General features: G+C 44.8%; 1 protein-coding gene across 7 annotated transcripts in view; it reads left to right on the top strand.

Annotated features, from left to right (window-relative positions):
* Positions 1-15,937, top strand: part of GRPR (gastrin releasing peptide receptor) — a 276,159-nt gene that overhangs the window by 232,643 nt on the left and 27,579 nt on the right. For 6 of the 7 annotated variants that reach the window (XM_082717032.1, XM_082717031.1, XM_082717027.1 and 3 more), the window contains one exon: positions 2,013-4,303. In XM_082717032.1, the coding sequence (XP_082573158.1) occupies positions 3,891-4,303 (413 nt within the window). In that variant the 5' untranslated portion in view covers positions 2,013-3,890. The remainder of the gene's footprint in view (positions 1-2,012; positions 4,304-15,937) is intronic. The other variant, XM_082717028.1, reaches the window with a different exon arrangement.

Below are 15,937 nucleotides of genomic sequence, written 5' to 3'. Positions count from 1 at the left end.
GGAAGAGACTGTCTCCACTCTCTTTAGCCTTGTCAAGTCCAAGCGCCCTCCCAAATTCTACCAAATCACTGCCTCCACCCCCATATTCAAGTCCCATGGGAAACGCATTTTTCTGGAAGAATGGAAAATGTGACTCTCTCGACTGAAATAGAAGTGACACCCTGTCCTGACACATAAGAAAGGATGCTGAGTCACACTTCAGTCCTATCTGGAAACAAGTCCCCGGGGACAGGGACTTTGTCTTATATTTGTTCTGTGTTATTTTCATAAATCAAAAGCATCTCATGTTCACCATCAAATGAAATGCTAAGCAAATGTCTGAGTATGTCTGGTGCTCGGCCAGAAGGTGACACATAATGGTAGGGATGGGGAGAGTTATTACAGCTAATTAGTTGAAATGACATCAACATTTTCTAATTAGCTTTTGTAAACATCCTTGTGCCAGGAAAACATGAGGTGTTGTACCTCAGTACATCTTTACTGCTCAAATATGATTAGAACAGCCTACAGTGCCACGGAACATGTAAGGCTAACACCAGCTGGGAGAAATCAGAATCTACCAGCATCCGCTTAACTTACTTGGGAAGAAACACTTCTGGCTCAGTTGGAATTAAGAAGTAAGGACGACTCAGCATCCTGGGATGTCTAAAGACAGAGAAACAACATCCAGGAGTCCTCCTTTTTAAAAAGATTTTATTTCTTTATTTATTTGACACAGACAGATAAAGCTAGAGAGCACACAGAGGGGGCACAGGATGCAGAGGGGGAGAGAGGAGCAGACTTTCCAGGGAGCAGGGATCCTGGTGCGGGGCTTGATCTCAGGCCTGCGGGGTCATGACTTAAGCTGAAGGCAGATGCTTAACTGACTGAGCCACCCAGGTGCCCCTCTAGGAGTCCTCTTTCTCAACCAAAAATATGCTCTCTGGACCAAGCCTAACACGAATACATGATCTATCATGACGTCACCCAAACCTGCCTCTAGCTCGTTCATCAACCCCTCTCTTCCAATCCAGGTGACTTTCCCAGACCTAAAGCTGTCCCCTGCCCACTGCCATGCTCTTTCTCTTATGCCTCTGTTCTAGGCACATACTATTTTCTTTGTTCAAGAGGTCTTGCCACACAGTAACTCAACCTTTAAGATCAAATGTCACCTCTGGAGAAAAGGTAGTGGCTTCATTCTGGCAAGGGAATGGGTTCTGAATTGCTGCCACTTTTTTTTTTTTTTTTAAAGATGGAGTTTATTTCTGTTAAAACAATACTCAAGGAATTTTTCAGAAGGTCAAAAGGCCCAAAGATAGCTGGTTTAATATAATATTATAGCCAGGTGCCAGTTTTGAAATCTTCAGGACAACTCCGGGTGGTCTGACAACTCACTGATTCTCCCAGTCCACAAGTGGCGAATTCCTCTGAGTTTTGGTGTAATTCACACGAGGCTGTCCCTCCAGTTATGATGACCAAAAACAATGCTAGAAGCAGTCATCGTCATTGAGAGGAAGAAAGGTAAATGACCAGAGAAGAAAGCCACCATAGCAATTTCAAGAAGCAAAGTTATTAATTCAGTATAAAACAAACAGAAGCATTTGCAAAATCTATATGAAAACCCTTCTTGCATTATTCTTTGAAACCAGGTCCTGTGACTATGAGCCAGAGTAGCCGGGATCATGATGGATCTTGTAAGAACCTGTATCTTCATATTCTTTTTCTCAGGCTCTTGCATGGTGCGTGAAAACTGGCAGACGTGGGATCAATGTCTTTCAAGTAAATGGAGGAGCTGCTGACTCACGTGTATGAGTAGGCCCTTCTGCCAATTAATGCAAGGTCGATCCCTCTTCTGACTTTATTGGGCTTTTCCAGAGTAAACACACAACACTAATCTCTCTCAATCACAACAATAACAACATCTTTATAGTAAGAGCAGCTAATATTAATTGAGCAGTTCCTATGTGCCAACCGCTGTGAAATCTTAACATGGATATTTTCAGTGAACGTCTCAAATTATCCCCTCTTTTCAGATTAGGAGCTTGAAGTTGAAGACACCAAGTCCTTTAATTTGCCTATGTCATTTGCCGGGGCAGTAGGTGAAGAAGGCCAGATGGAAGCCCCGAAGCCATAGAGAGCATTATGAAGGTATAGCGCTAACATGTAATGAACACTACCAGGCTCGTGGTTATTGACTCGTTACCGGTGATACTGAGCAGCTCTTCCCACTCCAGGCATGCGCAGTCAGACTCTCTACGGCCGGCTGAGGGGACCACAAGCCCTTCGGATTTGTGGAAGAGCGAGGCGGGCATCTTAGTGTTGTCACAGGCCGTTGGAAATTACCATGACAACAAGCTTGGAGGCTTTTTGGGTGGCCTCTGGCCTGGTGCTAAGTGCGTGCAAGCTTCTCAACTCCTTACGGATCCCAAAAAGCCACACCTTCAATGGCAGGACCCGTCAGTAACTGGCTTCCTGTGATATTCCCGGGAGAGGAGCCTCCTCCGAAGTCTTGAAGATAAACCCTCATCACGTCTGTGTGAGTTGTTGGCTAAAGGTCCAAACTCAAAACTCGTTACCTCCTCGGCAGAGCCTTTTCTGGCCCCCAGGCCACTCTGAGTTCTGTCTTAGCATTCCCCCATTCCTTGGTATTCTCTCCGTAAGCCCTTTTCAGTTCATTTCCCACTCAGGGCTTAAGAGGACAGTCGCTACAAAACATGGCAGGCGGTCGATAAAAAATTGCGAGGAACTGCATCAAAATGCCAGTTGATGTAATTTTTAGGTCCAGTGAGAAAAATCCCATTTTTCTGGAAAAGACTACTGATCTTTGAGATTTGAGAATGCAGCCGGCTCCCGATTTTATTTCTCCCTGGTAAAGGGAACAATAACGGCCTGTGGGGAAAAGCGTGCGTGTGTGTGTGCGTGCGTGTGCGTGTGTGTGTGTGTGTGTGTGTATTCTGCTTCGGCCCTCCCAGATGTCAGTTACTGAAGGTTTAAGGCACAAATCCCTTGGCCCATTTTTTTCCCTCAGCAGCCGGCCGCCTTCAAAGAGCCCTGGGGAAGGCCGGTCGACAGCTCCCACATGGGCATTCCGCGGGCGTCTGTGTGCATTTAATTCAGAACCAGACCGCATTTTATAGCAACTTGAACATGCCATTCTAACGTACTGGAAGAGATGAGAAATGGGGCTGTGAGTTCTATCTGGGTTCACGGGCTCAGCATGAGCAAGGTTTGCAGTGCCTTTCAGAGGGGGCCACATCCGAAATGAGAGGCCCAGGACATCTGCGGGATGGAGTCTGCGGGCCGGTTCCCGTCTGGGAAGAGCCGGCTGCCGGGCAGTGATGGAAGCGTCCAGCAGGGGGCTGGCATTCTCTGTCTATAAGTAGCCCCGGTTCCCCCGCAGAGCCCCGGCTCAGCGCCGCTGCTGTTTGCTGGTGAAGTCAGTGACGTGCACAGCATCCTGCCCAGAGGATTGGAGGGCTTCTCAGAGCAGTTTTTTTCCTACCCACTTTAAACCTTCAGGTTCGAAATATCAGGAAGGATAGGACATGCCGTATGAAAAGAGCCGGCCAAAAGTTCCTAGTAAACTGCAGCCAGAGAGACTCAGCCTCGAATGGAGGTAGAAGGAGTTGATACAGAGTGGGTTTAATTCCGGCTGACTTTTTGTTGTCGTTTGGTTGCGACTTACTGAATTTAGACATGTATTCCGTTGGCCATGTGAGGACCAGAGCAAGACCAGCATCCAAATAGCGCCAGACCCTTCCGAATGCCACAGTGCATGTGTCCTCAGAGTATCTGTGTCAAGGAAGATAAAGAGCCCAGCCTCGATTTTAGCCTCATCTTCACCCAACTACAAAATCAGAGTTAAGCAACAGCACCTGAGAGCCCTTTTCAGGTGGGAAGGATCCCAGAGGATGGCTCTGAATGATTGCTTGCTTTTGAACTTGGAAGTGGAGCACTTCTTGTACTGCAACGTCTCCAATCACAGTGCAGATCTACCCGTGAACGACGACTGGTTCCACCCAGGGGTCTTCTATGTCATCCCGGCCGTCTATGGGGTCATCATCCTGATAGGCCTCATCGGCAACGTCACGCTGATCAAGATCTTCTGTACGGTGAAGGCCATGCGGAACGTGCCCAACCTGTTCATCTCCAGTCTGGCCTTGGGAGACCTGCTCCTCCTGGTAACGTGCGCTCCCGTGGACGCCAGCCGGTACCTGGCCGACAGGTGGCTGTTCGGCAGGATCGGCTGCAAACTGATCCCGTTCATACAGCTCACCTCGGTGGGGGTGTCTGTCTTCACGCTCACGGCTCTCTCGGCGGACAGGTGAGTTCCGGAAGAAAGTCACCTTCTCTCGGAGGGTAGCAGATGCCTTGGGAAATGAGCCACCCGCTTGGGGCAGGCAGAGCTGTTTGCACAAAGGGAAGTTTCACTCAAACTCAGATTCCCTTCCAGGCACGTTGTTCTGGGGATTCCTTCTTGAGTTTGACACGTCGGCTTAAGAAAGGAAAGTGAGGGGGGTCGTGGGACAAAAGGGGACAAATGAAAAAATCAGTTTAGCATTGCTTTTTCCTACCCTCTCCCTCCCTGCAACATTAATTGGTGAGAAAAAAAAAAAATCACACCTAATAGAGTTTAAACCCCAGGCAAACATTTCTTAGAAGTAATTCAAAGGCTTCAGAGAACAGAAAAGTCCCACTGAATTTCTTCCTCAAAATATTCTTTCAGAAATAAACAAGAGGAGAAAATAAGCAGCATTTCTTTGAAATTTAGTTTCCTCAGACCATTGAACTTTTCTCATAGCTGATTCTGTATTTGGCTCTCTGTAACCAGAAAGCTGGTTTTTGTAAGTGTCCCTTCAGTGAAATCAAGCATTATGTGGATTTTTTCCCCCTTGAGAAAGTTCCATTCAAGTTTGATTTTGAATTTTAATATCTTTATTGATGTACTTGCACATACAGTGCCTTTGGGGAGGGGGTCGGTAGGGGAGGGAGTCCAGCATTTCTTTCTGGGCAACACTCGTATCTGTGAACTGCATTTCTTGTGTGAACGTGTTGGTTAAAAATTCACATTTATTCATTCTTAAAGATTCACAATCATTCCTCGAACATGTACCAAGCATCTATTTTGTAAAAAAACACTTGCTTGAGTGAGCCAGTCGGGAAATATCTGCAGGTTGTTGGCCCACATTGCTGCCCAGATCTAACATGTTTCTGAGCTCTAGAAACTGGACCCAGTAATGTCTAGACTCCAGAAACATCCCGGGGCATACGGTCAAATTAAGAAAAACTAGAACAATGAACGAGAGACTCTTAAGCTTTGATTTGAAAATGCTCTGTATGTGATGCTGTGAAAGATGTATGAGGATCTGAGCATGTACCAGGAAAGGCATAGAAGCAGCTCCCGAAACTTTATGCTCTGAAGAAAACTCCCACATTTTAACACAGACGGTAGTGGATTTTCATTTTATAGAGGAGCAAACAGTCCCCCGGTGATCTGGCTTTGTCAAGTAACGGCCGAATAAAGATAGTGTTATCAGTATTTATAGACACATGTTTATACTTAGCTGCCTGAAGTACACTGTTCATTTTCAAAGATGGAAAAACAAGAGCCCTGAGGCAAGGTCTGCACATCGTACCGGCCGGAGGGGCTTCCTCCATTCCCAGCTTTGGCCCACCAGGTACTCGTGGCCACAGGCAGCCTCGCCGGTTGTCCCGGGCCAGGCGGACTCTGGAGCAGGCAGAAGGTCCATAGGTCATTCCACAGATGCTAAGGGCATCTCAGGATAGCGGTGAATTTTCCTGATGTGGGGGTAAGATTCTGGACTCTGGACTGGTGGGTACAGTGGTGTAGAGGGTGTTTACTGGCTTCTTGGGGCTGGGTGGGGGACAGAGAGGAAGGCGAGGCTGCGGAATGTAAAGAGGCAGCTGCAGGGGACCCCTTCCCGAGTTGCCGAGCAGACCGAGTTCCCTGTGGGCAGAAAGGCTCTTTCCAAAGCCCGGGTACAGCATTTGCCAGCTCCCGTGTGTTCTCAGCAAGTTTAGAGTTCCTACGTGTCTTTCCCCTACTAGAAGCATCCCTGTATCTAACCTTCTGTGCTTTGCTGAGGTTTCAAAAAGCTGACGAGTCCCGTGAATCACAGGTAGTGCGTGTAATCAATTTCAACCAGAGTTAAGTACTGAGCTAGTTAAATCATGTAAACCTGTACTTAACTGTTGAATCTCATTTTTAAAAGCTATCAGGGTCTTACAGTAACCTCACAAGGATGGCAGGGCAATCACAGAGACACACATACTCCATTTTTCTCAACAAGTTACTATCTATATACAGTAAAGTGAACAAGTGTGTAGCTCAATGGGGTTTTTACTTATGTCTCCGTAACCACATAACCGCCACCCAGATGGAAATACAGTCCACTTCCGGCCCCCCACGAGTTTCTTCTGCGCCTCGTTCCAGTGAATGCCCACCCCCAGAGAGGAGCAGTCACTCTTCGGAGTTCAGTTAACACAGATTATTTTTTTTTTTTAAGATTTTATTTATTTATTTGACAGAGAGAGATCACAAGTAGGCAGAGAGGCAGGCAGAGAGAGAGAGAGAGAGAGATGAGGAAGCAGGCTCCCTGCTGAGCAGAGAGCCCGATGCGGGACTCGATCCTAGGACCCTGAGATCATGACCCGAGCCGAAGGCAGTGGCTTAACCCACTGAGCCACCCAGGCGCCCAACACAGATTATTTTGGCCGGTTCTTTAACTGCATATAAAGGGCATCATGGTTCTTATGCTTATCATGTCTGAGAGAGTCACCCGTGTGGGTGCGCACGACAATGGTTTCTTCTTAACTCTTGTGTGGTATCCTGCTGTAGGAATATGCCTCCGTTTCTGTATCCATTCGAATACTGATGGACATTGGGTTGTTTCCATAATAACCCACTCTGGGTGTTCTTATTCATGACTTTTGGGGAACATACGTGTTTATTTCTCTTGGGTTTGAGCCAGGGAATGGACCTGCTGCATCACAGGGGGCACATATTTGTTTAGGAAGCATCGTCAAAGAGTTTCCTAAAGTGCTAGCCTGTATTTGACGGGGTGGTAGAAGGGTGAACCAGCAGACCCTCCAGACTGCATGATCAGCCCCCACCCTCAATCTACAGCCTCAGGGGTGCCGAGGTGGGAAGGGCAGTGGGGTCAGGCCTCCCTGCCCCCCGTAGGCTCACCTGCAGTGCCGGGACTCATCCCCACCTCCCCGCTGCAGTCCTCCCTCGCGCCAGACCAACTTGAATCTTTGTTACTATGACGGGAATAACAGTTTTCTGGAAAAGTTTATGCTGCTGCCACCGTGTCAGAGGGAGACTTCAAGGCAGTCCCAGAAACCAGAACGCTGGGTTTCACACAGTTGGCTAATTGCAGATTTACATTCAAGGCCTTCACTTCTGGTCCCTGCCCTCCGTCTCCTTCCATGCTTTCTTCCCCTGGACACGCACCGATGTCCTCATACCGCAGACTGAATTCCTGGCTCTGCTTCCTTTGCTGATGCTGTGTCCCGCCCACTCTCCAGACCGCTTTCTCCTTCCCTGCATAGAAGACGCTACTCCCCATGTGACCTACCGGCTTGGAATGAGCATCAATTGTCCTGCATTTTAGGCTATTTGATGCCATTACTTCCCATTGAAAGGAGTCGGATTGAGTCACTTAGCTCTCTGACCTTAAGTTGAATCATCTGTAAAGAGAGTTGAGCTCGATTATTTCTAAGGTCCCTCCAAATTTTTTCTTATCTATCATCTTGTCTATCTTTCAGAATATGGTTCAATCTTCCTCCTTAAAACCTTAAGTTGGACCATTCTAGCCCCGAGCTCCTAGCACTCCCCCAAACATAAAGCTTATTATCTGAGACATGAATTACCTTATGACTTCTTTCATTTTGCTCTTTGGAAGTATTTCACTCATTTGTCTCTTTTTAGCCTTTCATATATTCACTGCATTAACTTTTCAAGTAGGTTATTAATGCTGAGGGCAGGGGCGCCTGGGTGGCTCTGTCGGGTAAGCCTCTGCCTTCAGCTCAGGTCATGATTCCAGGGTCCTGAGATCAAGCGCCACATCGAGCTCCCTCTTCAGTGGGGGGCCTGCCTCTCTCTCACCCTCTGCCTGCTGTTCCCCCTGCTTGTGTGCACCCACTCTCTCTGTCAAATAAAATCTTAAAAAAAAAAAAAAAAGGATGCTGAGGGTGGAAATTTCTTATGTATTCTTCTGTCTTCCACATGATTCTATCTCCTCACATGATTCCTTGGCACCAAGTGCGTGATCAGTAAACACTGGTGGATTAATTACTTTTAATCATACTTTCTTCTTCTCATTCTCAAACCATACTTTTCTTCTCATTCTTCTTCTCCTTTTTCAGAATTCATCAGAAAGCATATTCTTTAAAATGTCTCATACAGTCACCAGCTTATCTCTTCCTCTCTGTGAAGCTCTCCCTGTTTGAGTCAATGTGAGAAAAACCCTTCCGTGAATGCATTCAGGGGATGACGATGTGTGGATGGACGGACAGATGAAAAGACAGGTGGTTGGATGAGTGGATGGGTAGAAGGATGGACAATGATTGGATGCATGGATATACTTTCTATATACTGGTCTTTCCTATGAGATGCCCATTTCCGTACTAGGTGCCTCAGTGTTATGTAAATGGAATTTAAGACCAAAATTGGGCCCTCACCTGGAGAAGGGTTGGGAGAATTTCTGTCTTCTTTTCCAATAAATGTAAAGTTTAAAACTAGATGTAATGTTGACAGCCTATAGTGCCCAAGTTATACTGTGCCTGCTTCAGGTTCTGCTGGAATGGAACTGGCCAAATGAATCTTAAAGGCAGACGGATAGAGGACTTACACTAGAATTGTGATCCTTCCTTGATTTCATGGAAAAGACTTTTCATACATCTTCCCCTACCTTGTGATTGGCAGTGTATAAAGAAAGAGGAAAGAGTTGCATTTACGTAAACTTCATAGATTGTTTGAATTAATTGCAAGGAATTGATGAGCTAATGGACTTTCGGCCTTTCCTGCCATCTCAGGCTTCATGGTCCAGCATCTTAGCCCCTAACCAAGTAACACTAAAAATTCTGTTCTCCAGTCACACCAGCCACGTGTCAAAGGCTCAGTAACCACATGTGACTCTACTGGACAGTGCAGATACAGGACATTTCCATCATGGCAGAGAGTTCTGTTGGACAGAACTAGTTGAACTAGCTGCACGGGCTATTCCTGTCTGTCAAATATCTTCTATCAGAAGATACCAAAACTGAAGAGGGGAGAAACCAGGCAGCCTAACACAATCCCAGTCACAGACTTGGGGGATTGGGGCATCCCACTGATGAGGGTTTGAGACCTTCTGAAGAATACATGTGCAGTTCAACTTCCAGGTCTGCTTTACGAACTTCTCTCTGATCCTTCCATTTTCTTGTGCTGGGTCCTCTTCCATCTGCCAGTCTGTCTTTCTATCTTCCTATCCCAAGGCTTGCCAGAACACACTGTTGCAGCTAAAATCCTTTTTTTTTTAATTTTTAGAGAGAGAGAGACAGAGCACAGGTGTGCGATCGGGGTGGGGGTGGGGCAGTCAGGAGGGGCAGAGGGAAAGGAGAGAGAATTTTTTTTTAAAGATTTTATTTATTGGGGCGCCTGGGGGGCTCAGTGGGTTAAGCCGCTGCCTTTGGCTCAGGTCACGATCTCAGGGTCCTGGGATCGAGTCCCGCATCGGGCTCTCTGCTCAGCAGGGAACCTGCTTCCCTCTCTCTCTCTGCCTGCCTCTCCATCTACTTGTGATTTCTCTCTGTCAAATAAATAAATAAAATCTTTTAAAAAAAAAGATTTTATTTATTTATTTGTTAGAGAGAGAAAGAGAGAGCGTGAGCACGGGCAGACAGAGTAGTAGGCAGAGGCAGAGGGAGAAGCAGGCTCTCCGCCGAGCAAGGAGCCCGATGCAGGACTCGATCCGAGGACGCTGGGATCATGACCTGAGCCGAAGGCGGACACTTAACCGACTGAGCCACCCAGGCATCCCAGGAGAGAAAATCTTAAGCAGGCTCCAGACCCAGCATGGAGCCCAACAATAGGGGGCTTGATCCCACAACCCTGAGATCATGGAGCAGAAATCAAGGGTTGGACACTTAACCGACTGAACCCCTCAGGCGCCCCTCTAGCTAAACCCTTCTCGTTGCTTCCACATGTGCCTTCTGACTTCTCCCCTCTCTGACTTTATTTCCCTCTCCTTAAGAGCTGGCTTCCATTCCCTCCCTCTATCCAAATCCTGTGAGTCATTGAAGGCACAGTTCAGGTCTCTTCTCCTCCATGAAGCATTCCCTGACCTTTTGCTTTCACTGATTTTTCCCATTCTCAAGATGTTTTTGCCTGTACTATGAAATACCCAATCTGTCCCGCATTGTATTACTGGGTCCTTTGTGTAGATGTGTTTTCCATGTCCTTAATCATGTGGGAAGCTCCTTGGGGTCTGTGCCTTCTGTGACACCCGAGCCTACCGTACATCTAGTAAGAGGACGATAACCACAGCTTGGTTGATGTTTGAGCAGTGACAAGTAGAAGTCATCTTAAAATTCAAACCCTTGTTTGACAGAGACCAAAAGATGGAATTTGGCCTTGTCACAGCAGATTCAGAGTACAGTCAGACTGTACTCCTGCTCTCCTCATTTTAAGTCCTAGTGCGTTCAGGGGAACTGGAAGCTTTTCTTTACGCACCATCAAAACACAGAGTCTGATTCCATTTCCCTGGACAGTGGGAGCTTCTGATTCCAAACCCTACTGTTCTGAGGGAGGATAACCTGAGTAGCCCCAAAGTGGTGCCCTCCTAAGGAGGTCACCCCAGTGATGCCGGAGGCTCCTCGAATGTTCTAGAGGCCCAGCTTCATTGATTTCAAGGAGATGGGCACTTTCGCACAAGAGAGGACAATTTAATTTCTTGTAAAGCATCTTTTCCAGAAAGTCCCTCTGTTGGAGGGGCTTACATGAGTCACCAGTTCGTCACTTCTCGATAGTATGATTGTTCTGAGGCATACTGCCTCTCTGGAAGGAAACTCATCTTGTGTTTCTTCAGGGTGATGGATCTGCCACGGCTGCTGGCAGACTCTGGGGTGCCCAGAGGGCAGGTGCAGTGGAAGTGGAGTTTCCCAGCAAGGCTCTTTCAACTGGAGCGCTGTGGACAGAAGGGCAGAAAAGGATTTTGACCTTGTCTCTCACACATTATCTTCGAAAGTGTTAAACTTACATGTGATTAATTAAGTATCATTCCTGGCAACTTAATATGCATGGAGGCAGAAAGGAAAAAAAGCACAAACTTGATCGTGAAACATACTGAACAGCCTGAAATGGCTTCCTGGTGAGTTTTTTGAACTGTGCTTGTCAATAACATCCTTTGAAAAATAGACTAAATTAGCATTTTTGCACTTGTAAATCCTCCTGGTGTGTAGGGTTTGCATAAATTCTCTCTTAATTAAAACACATGTTCTGCAGAATAAAAGAAAAAAAAATTCTCCATTCCTCTCTTTCTAACTCCCAGTCATGGAACAAGGGATTCCGTTTCTTATAGTCATCTTTGAAATTCTGCTGATTAGTGTCTGATATTTGCTGCTACCTGAAATGATCTGATTTGTCTAGGAACCTCTAAGAGGCTGCTAGTTCATTTTACACAGTAAATATCACTTTCTATAGGGGTGTCTTGGTGGCTGAGTCAGTTAAGAGCCTGACACTTGATTTCGGCTCCGGTCATGATCTCAGGGTCACGAGATTGAGCCCAACATTGGGGTCTTGTATGGGCTTGGAGTCCGCTTGGGATTCTCTCTCCCTCTCCCCCTGCTCCTCTACGCCCTCTAAAAAAATAAATAAATATCACTTTCTAAGGAAGGTCTTCATTGACCATTCATTCTAAAGGAATGACCAACACTGCTCCATCATCCAGTTTCTTTTTTCAGGATGATTGAGGTGTAACTTACATACAGTAAACTTTTAGGTGTACATTTCTCTGAATTTTGACAAACTTAGGCAGTAGGTAACCACCACCACTAGAGTCTGGATGCAGAAGATCCACCACCCCAGATACTATCATGTCCTTGTGTGGTCTGTCCCCTTCCTTCACCCTCAGCTCCCAAAACCCACTGATCTTTTCCAAAATAGCGTATGAACGACATTATACAGTGTATAGTTGATTAAGTCTGGCTTCTTTCAGCTCCCATTGTTGTGTGTATCAGGAACCCATTCCTACTTGTTGCTGGGTAGTGTTCCACTGCGTGGGTATACCAGTTGGCTTATCTCTCCTTCAGTCAGCTGGCATTAGGGTTGTTTTTGAGTTTGGGTGATTATAAACAAAGTTGTCATCAATGTTCACATAGGATTTTGTATGGATGAATGTCTTCATTTTTCTTAGGTAAATATCATCCAGTATTGTTTTCTTGAGAATTCTTTTGTTCATTTATTTGCTCACTTGTTTATTTTCTGTCTTCTACCACTAGAAATAGAACCCTCCCCAAAGCGAGAGGCTATCTCATTCAGTAGCATATTCTCTGATACTAAAACCATTCCTAACCTGCAGTAGAGGCTTGGTAAGTGTTCAATACATGAGTGGATGGAAACATGAAGGAAGGAGTAAAGAAATGAATGAATTCTGGTAGGTCCTACTGAGAGAACCTGAAAGGCTGGATTATGGTTTGTGAATCATGTTCATCTCCCTTTTCTTTTTTTTTTTGAAGATTTTATTTATTTGTTTGACAGACAGCAGGAGAGCACAGGTAAGGGGAGCAGCAGTCAGAGGGAGAGAGAGAGAAGCAGGCTCCCTGCTGAGCAGGGAGCCCGATGCGGGGCTCCATCCCAGGACCCTGGGATCATGACCTGAGCCAAAGGCAGACGCTGAATAACTGAGCCACACAGGTGCCCCGAAGGATGCTTTTTAAGAAAAAACAAGTAATATTATGAATGCAAAGTTGGGTAGAAATGTGGCTGTTTTAAAAGATTTAGAAAAATATTAGATTTCGAAATCACGGTGTTAAAAATGTAAATAAGTTGATAAATTCTACAAACATCACAAAATCCAGAAAAATAACATAATATCTATTATTCATTGCCTGACACGCTTGAGCATACTTGTTTTCTTACGTATTTTGGCTTCATCCTCATTTGTCTCCTCTTAAAATGGCAATGGATTGGTGATGTCCTTTTCTATAGAGATAAGAGAAAGACGAGTCAGACTTGTAGCATGGTTGATTAAAATGGGCTTATTATTAAGAAGTTAGAAAGTTTCTTTCAGCTCCATAAGTCATTACTGGTTATGTCATATATGTTTAGTATTATTTAGGATTATTGTTTTAAGATTATTTGAGAAACCCACTATCAAATTTCTTTCCTATATGGGCTATACAGTTTCACGGTATTTAAAATTTTGTGCCTTGAGTAATCTTAAGGGCTTGTTTAATTAACATCCATTAACCTGTTTGCCACGGATGCCATTGCATTATAAGTTTTAAGTTTTCCTCATCAATGTTGGTATTTTGAGGATATGCGTAACATGAGTCACTTCACACAAATGTCTTTGCTCTTTGTAACTTGGCTACAGGTTTCTGTCCTATAAACACAGACACTCTGGTAAATTTAACTTTGCTGATATATTTGGATTTAGATCTACCATGTTATATTATTTGATTGTTACTGGTCTCACCTGTCTCATTATCCTTTCTCCCTTTCTTCTCGCCTTCTTTTAAATTTGTGAAGTCTTTTAATTATTCTACACCTCCCCATGAATTTATTTATATAATCTCTACCCTAGAGTTTACAAACATGTATCCTTCACTTATTAGAATTTGCTGTAAAGTAGTACTTTCCCACTTCCAGGACAATTCAAAGATGGCCATGCAAGGACACTTTAATTTTAATTCCCTCCTGCCTTTTGTGGGAGGTAGGGTGGAAGGAGCTATGGTTATTTTATATTTTAATTCTCTTTGTATTTGAAAACCCACAACTCATTATGTTTATTGTTTTCACACACTTTACACTTACTCACATATTTACCTTTAGATTTAAATTTATTCCTGTATTTACCTTTCCTGCTGTTCTTTCTTCCTGCAGCTCTGACTTCACCTGAGATCATTTTACTTCTGCCCAAAGAATGCCCTTCAGTATTTTACTAAGTGGAAATCTAATGGGGATACATTTTCTGGTTTGGTGTATGAAAATGCCTTTCTTTGATGTCAGCTGGGGAGGAGATTTTCACTGGGCATAGAATTCTAGGCCAGTAGTTCTGAGCCTTCACACTTTGACACTGCGTTTATTGTACGTGGACTTCCGCTATGATGACAGATGTCGGTTTTGTTGGTGCTTCTTTAGAATTATTGACTTGCCGCTCTTTGAATGATTTTAAGATTTTTTTTATCTTTGGTTTTCAGCAGCGTTACCATGATGCACTTAGCTGTGGTTTTCTTTGTATTTTTCCTGCTTGGGAGTCATAGCCTTTCTTAAATCTGTGATTTGCAGATTTTAGTCAGTGTTGTCAAGTTCTCAACCATTACAACTTCAAATATTGCTTCTGTCACATTCTCTTTTTCCTCTCCTTTTTTATGCTGTCTACATATTAACAGACTACTACAGGTGAACTTTACGCTTTTCCAATTTTCTTCCTCCTTTGCTTGTTTTTTGCTTTTACTGAGGCAGAGAATGTCATCCTAGGGTCAGGCCTCTGTTTCTAGAAACTGTTTTAAACACAATCTCCTTCAGCATGTCCCATAAATTTCCTATGTTTTACTGTGTTTTCCTTTCTTCTTTTCTCATTGTTCTTCACTGTGGCCATTCTCACTCATGAATCCTCTATTCAGCTGTGTCTAGTCTTTCCATTTGGTTCCATCTTGTCATCTAATTTCTTGAACGAGTCCCAATATATTTTAAAATCCCTCTCTGGTTAATTCTAACCCGCAGAAGCTCTACAAGCCGGTTTCTATTACAAATTTTCTTCTCTTGTTTATTGGCCATTTTGTTTTGCCTCCTGGTATACAAGGCAACTTTGTTTGACTATCTGATTTTGTAGATGAAGAACTGTAAATAATTTGAGGCTCCGGATATTATCATCTTCCAGAAAAGATTAGCTTTTGCTTCTTGCAGATAATCAGAGGTGGCATTATATCTGACCCAATCAGGGACTGAGCAGATTGGAGGCTGGGCTTTGGTCTTTGCAAGATTTAGTTCACCCCTCCTACTAAGGTGTCCCCCTTTGGGAATCCGAACTGAGAGCTTGGAGCGTTTACCTGGCCTCCTCTCCTTGGCGGGCCTTGAACTCCATTGACTGTCCTCCTTCCTCCTAAAAATGCTGGAAGCTCTGCTCAACTTTATTTCTCTGCTGCTGTTTGCCACTTGGTAAATGCCTTACAGGGAAAATGGTACTAATAGCTTCATCTCTTTATGCGTCCCTTCTTTCCAGGATTTTGGCCCCTCACATCCTCACTGCCTTGGTATTTCTCTGATGTCTTCAAAGAGATCTTCTAACTTTTCATTGTAGGAGAGTTACTCAGCAACAAGCTGCTTTGCCATCATCAGAAGTGGAAAATCCCATCACAGTATTCTGCTGCCCTCGAAGCTATTCATATCCCAGTTCCTCTAAAGAAGAGTGCAGAACTCCCCAGTCGGGCCTGTGGGACCAGCACCCACAGCCTCACATTGTCTTAGCAGTTTAGATTCAGAAAAGTGAGCTCTGGCTAACTTCAAAGTGATAAGTCGCGACTCTCGGCTGAGGCCCGCCGCACTGGACACTGCCAAGTGGTGGAGGTACCTCAAAGCCTCTGGAACCTTTCAACAAGCCAGGGCTCTTAGGCCCAATAAGCAAGAGCTAGAGCCGACATTGAGTTATGCAGTGATTGATAACAGCTAAAATTTCACGGCAAGGAAAGAGCCAAAATGTTCCTGAGGTACATTTCTTTAAACTTTGCT

This window comes from Mustela nivalis (genome assembly GCF_964662115.1).
Source record: "Mustela nivalis genome assembly, chromosome: X".
In the NCBI taxonomy this organism is placed as follows: Eukaryota; Metazoa; Chordata; class Mammalia; order Carnivora; family Mustelidae; genus Mustela; species Mustela nivalis.
Note: the sequence above shows the minus strand (reverse complement) of the source record. Positions and strands in the feature narration are given on the sequence as shown.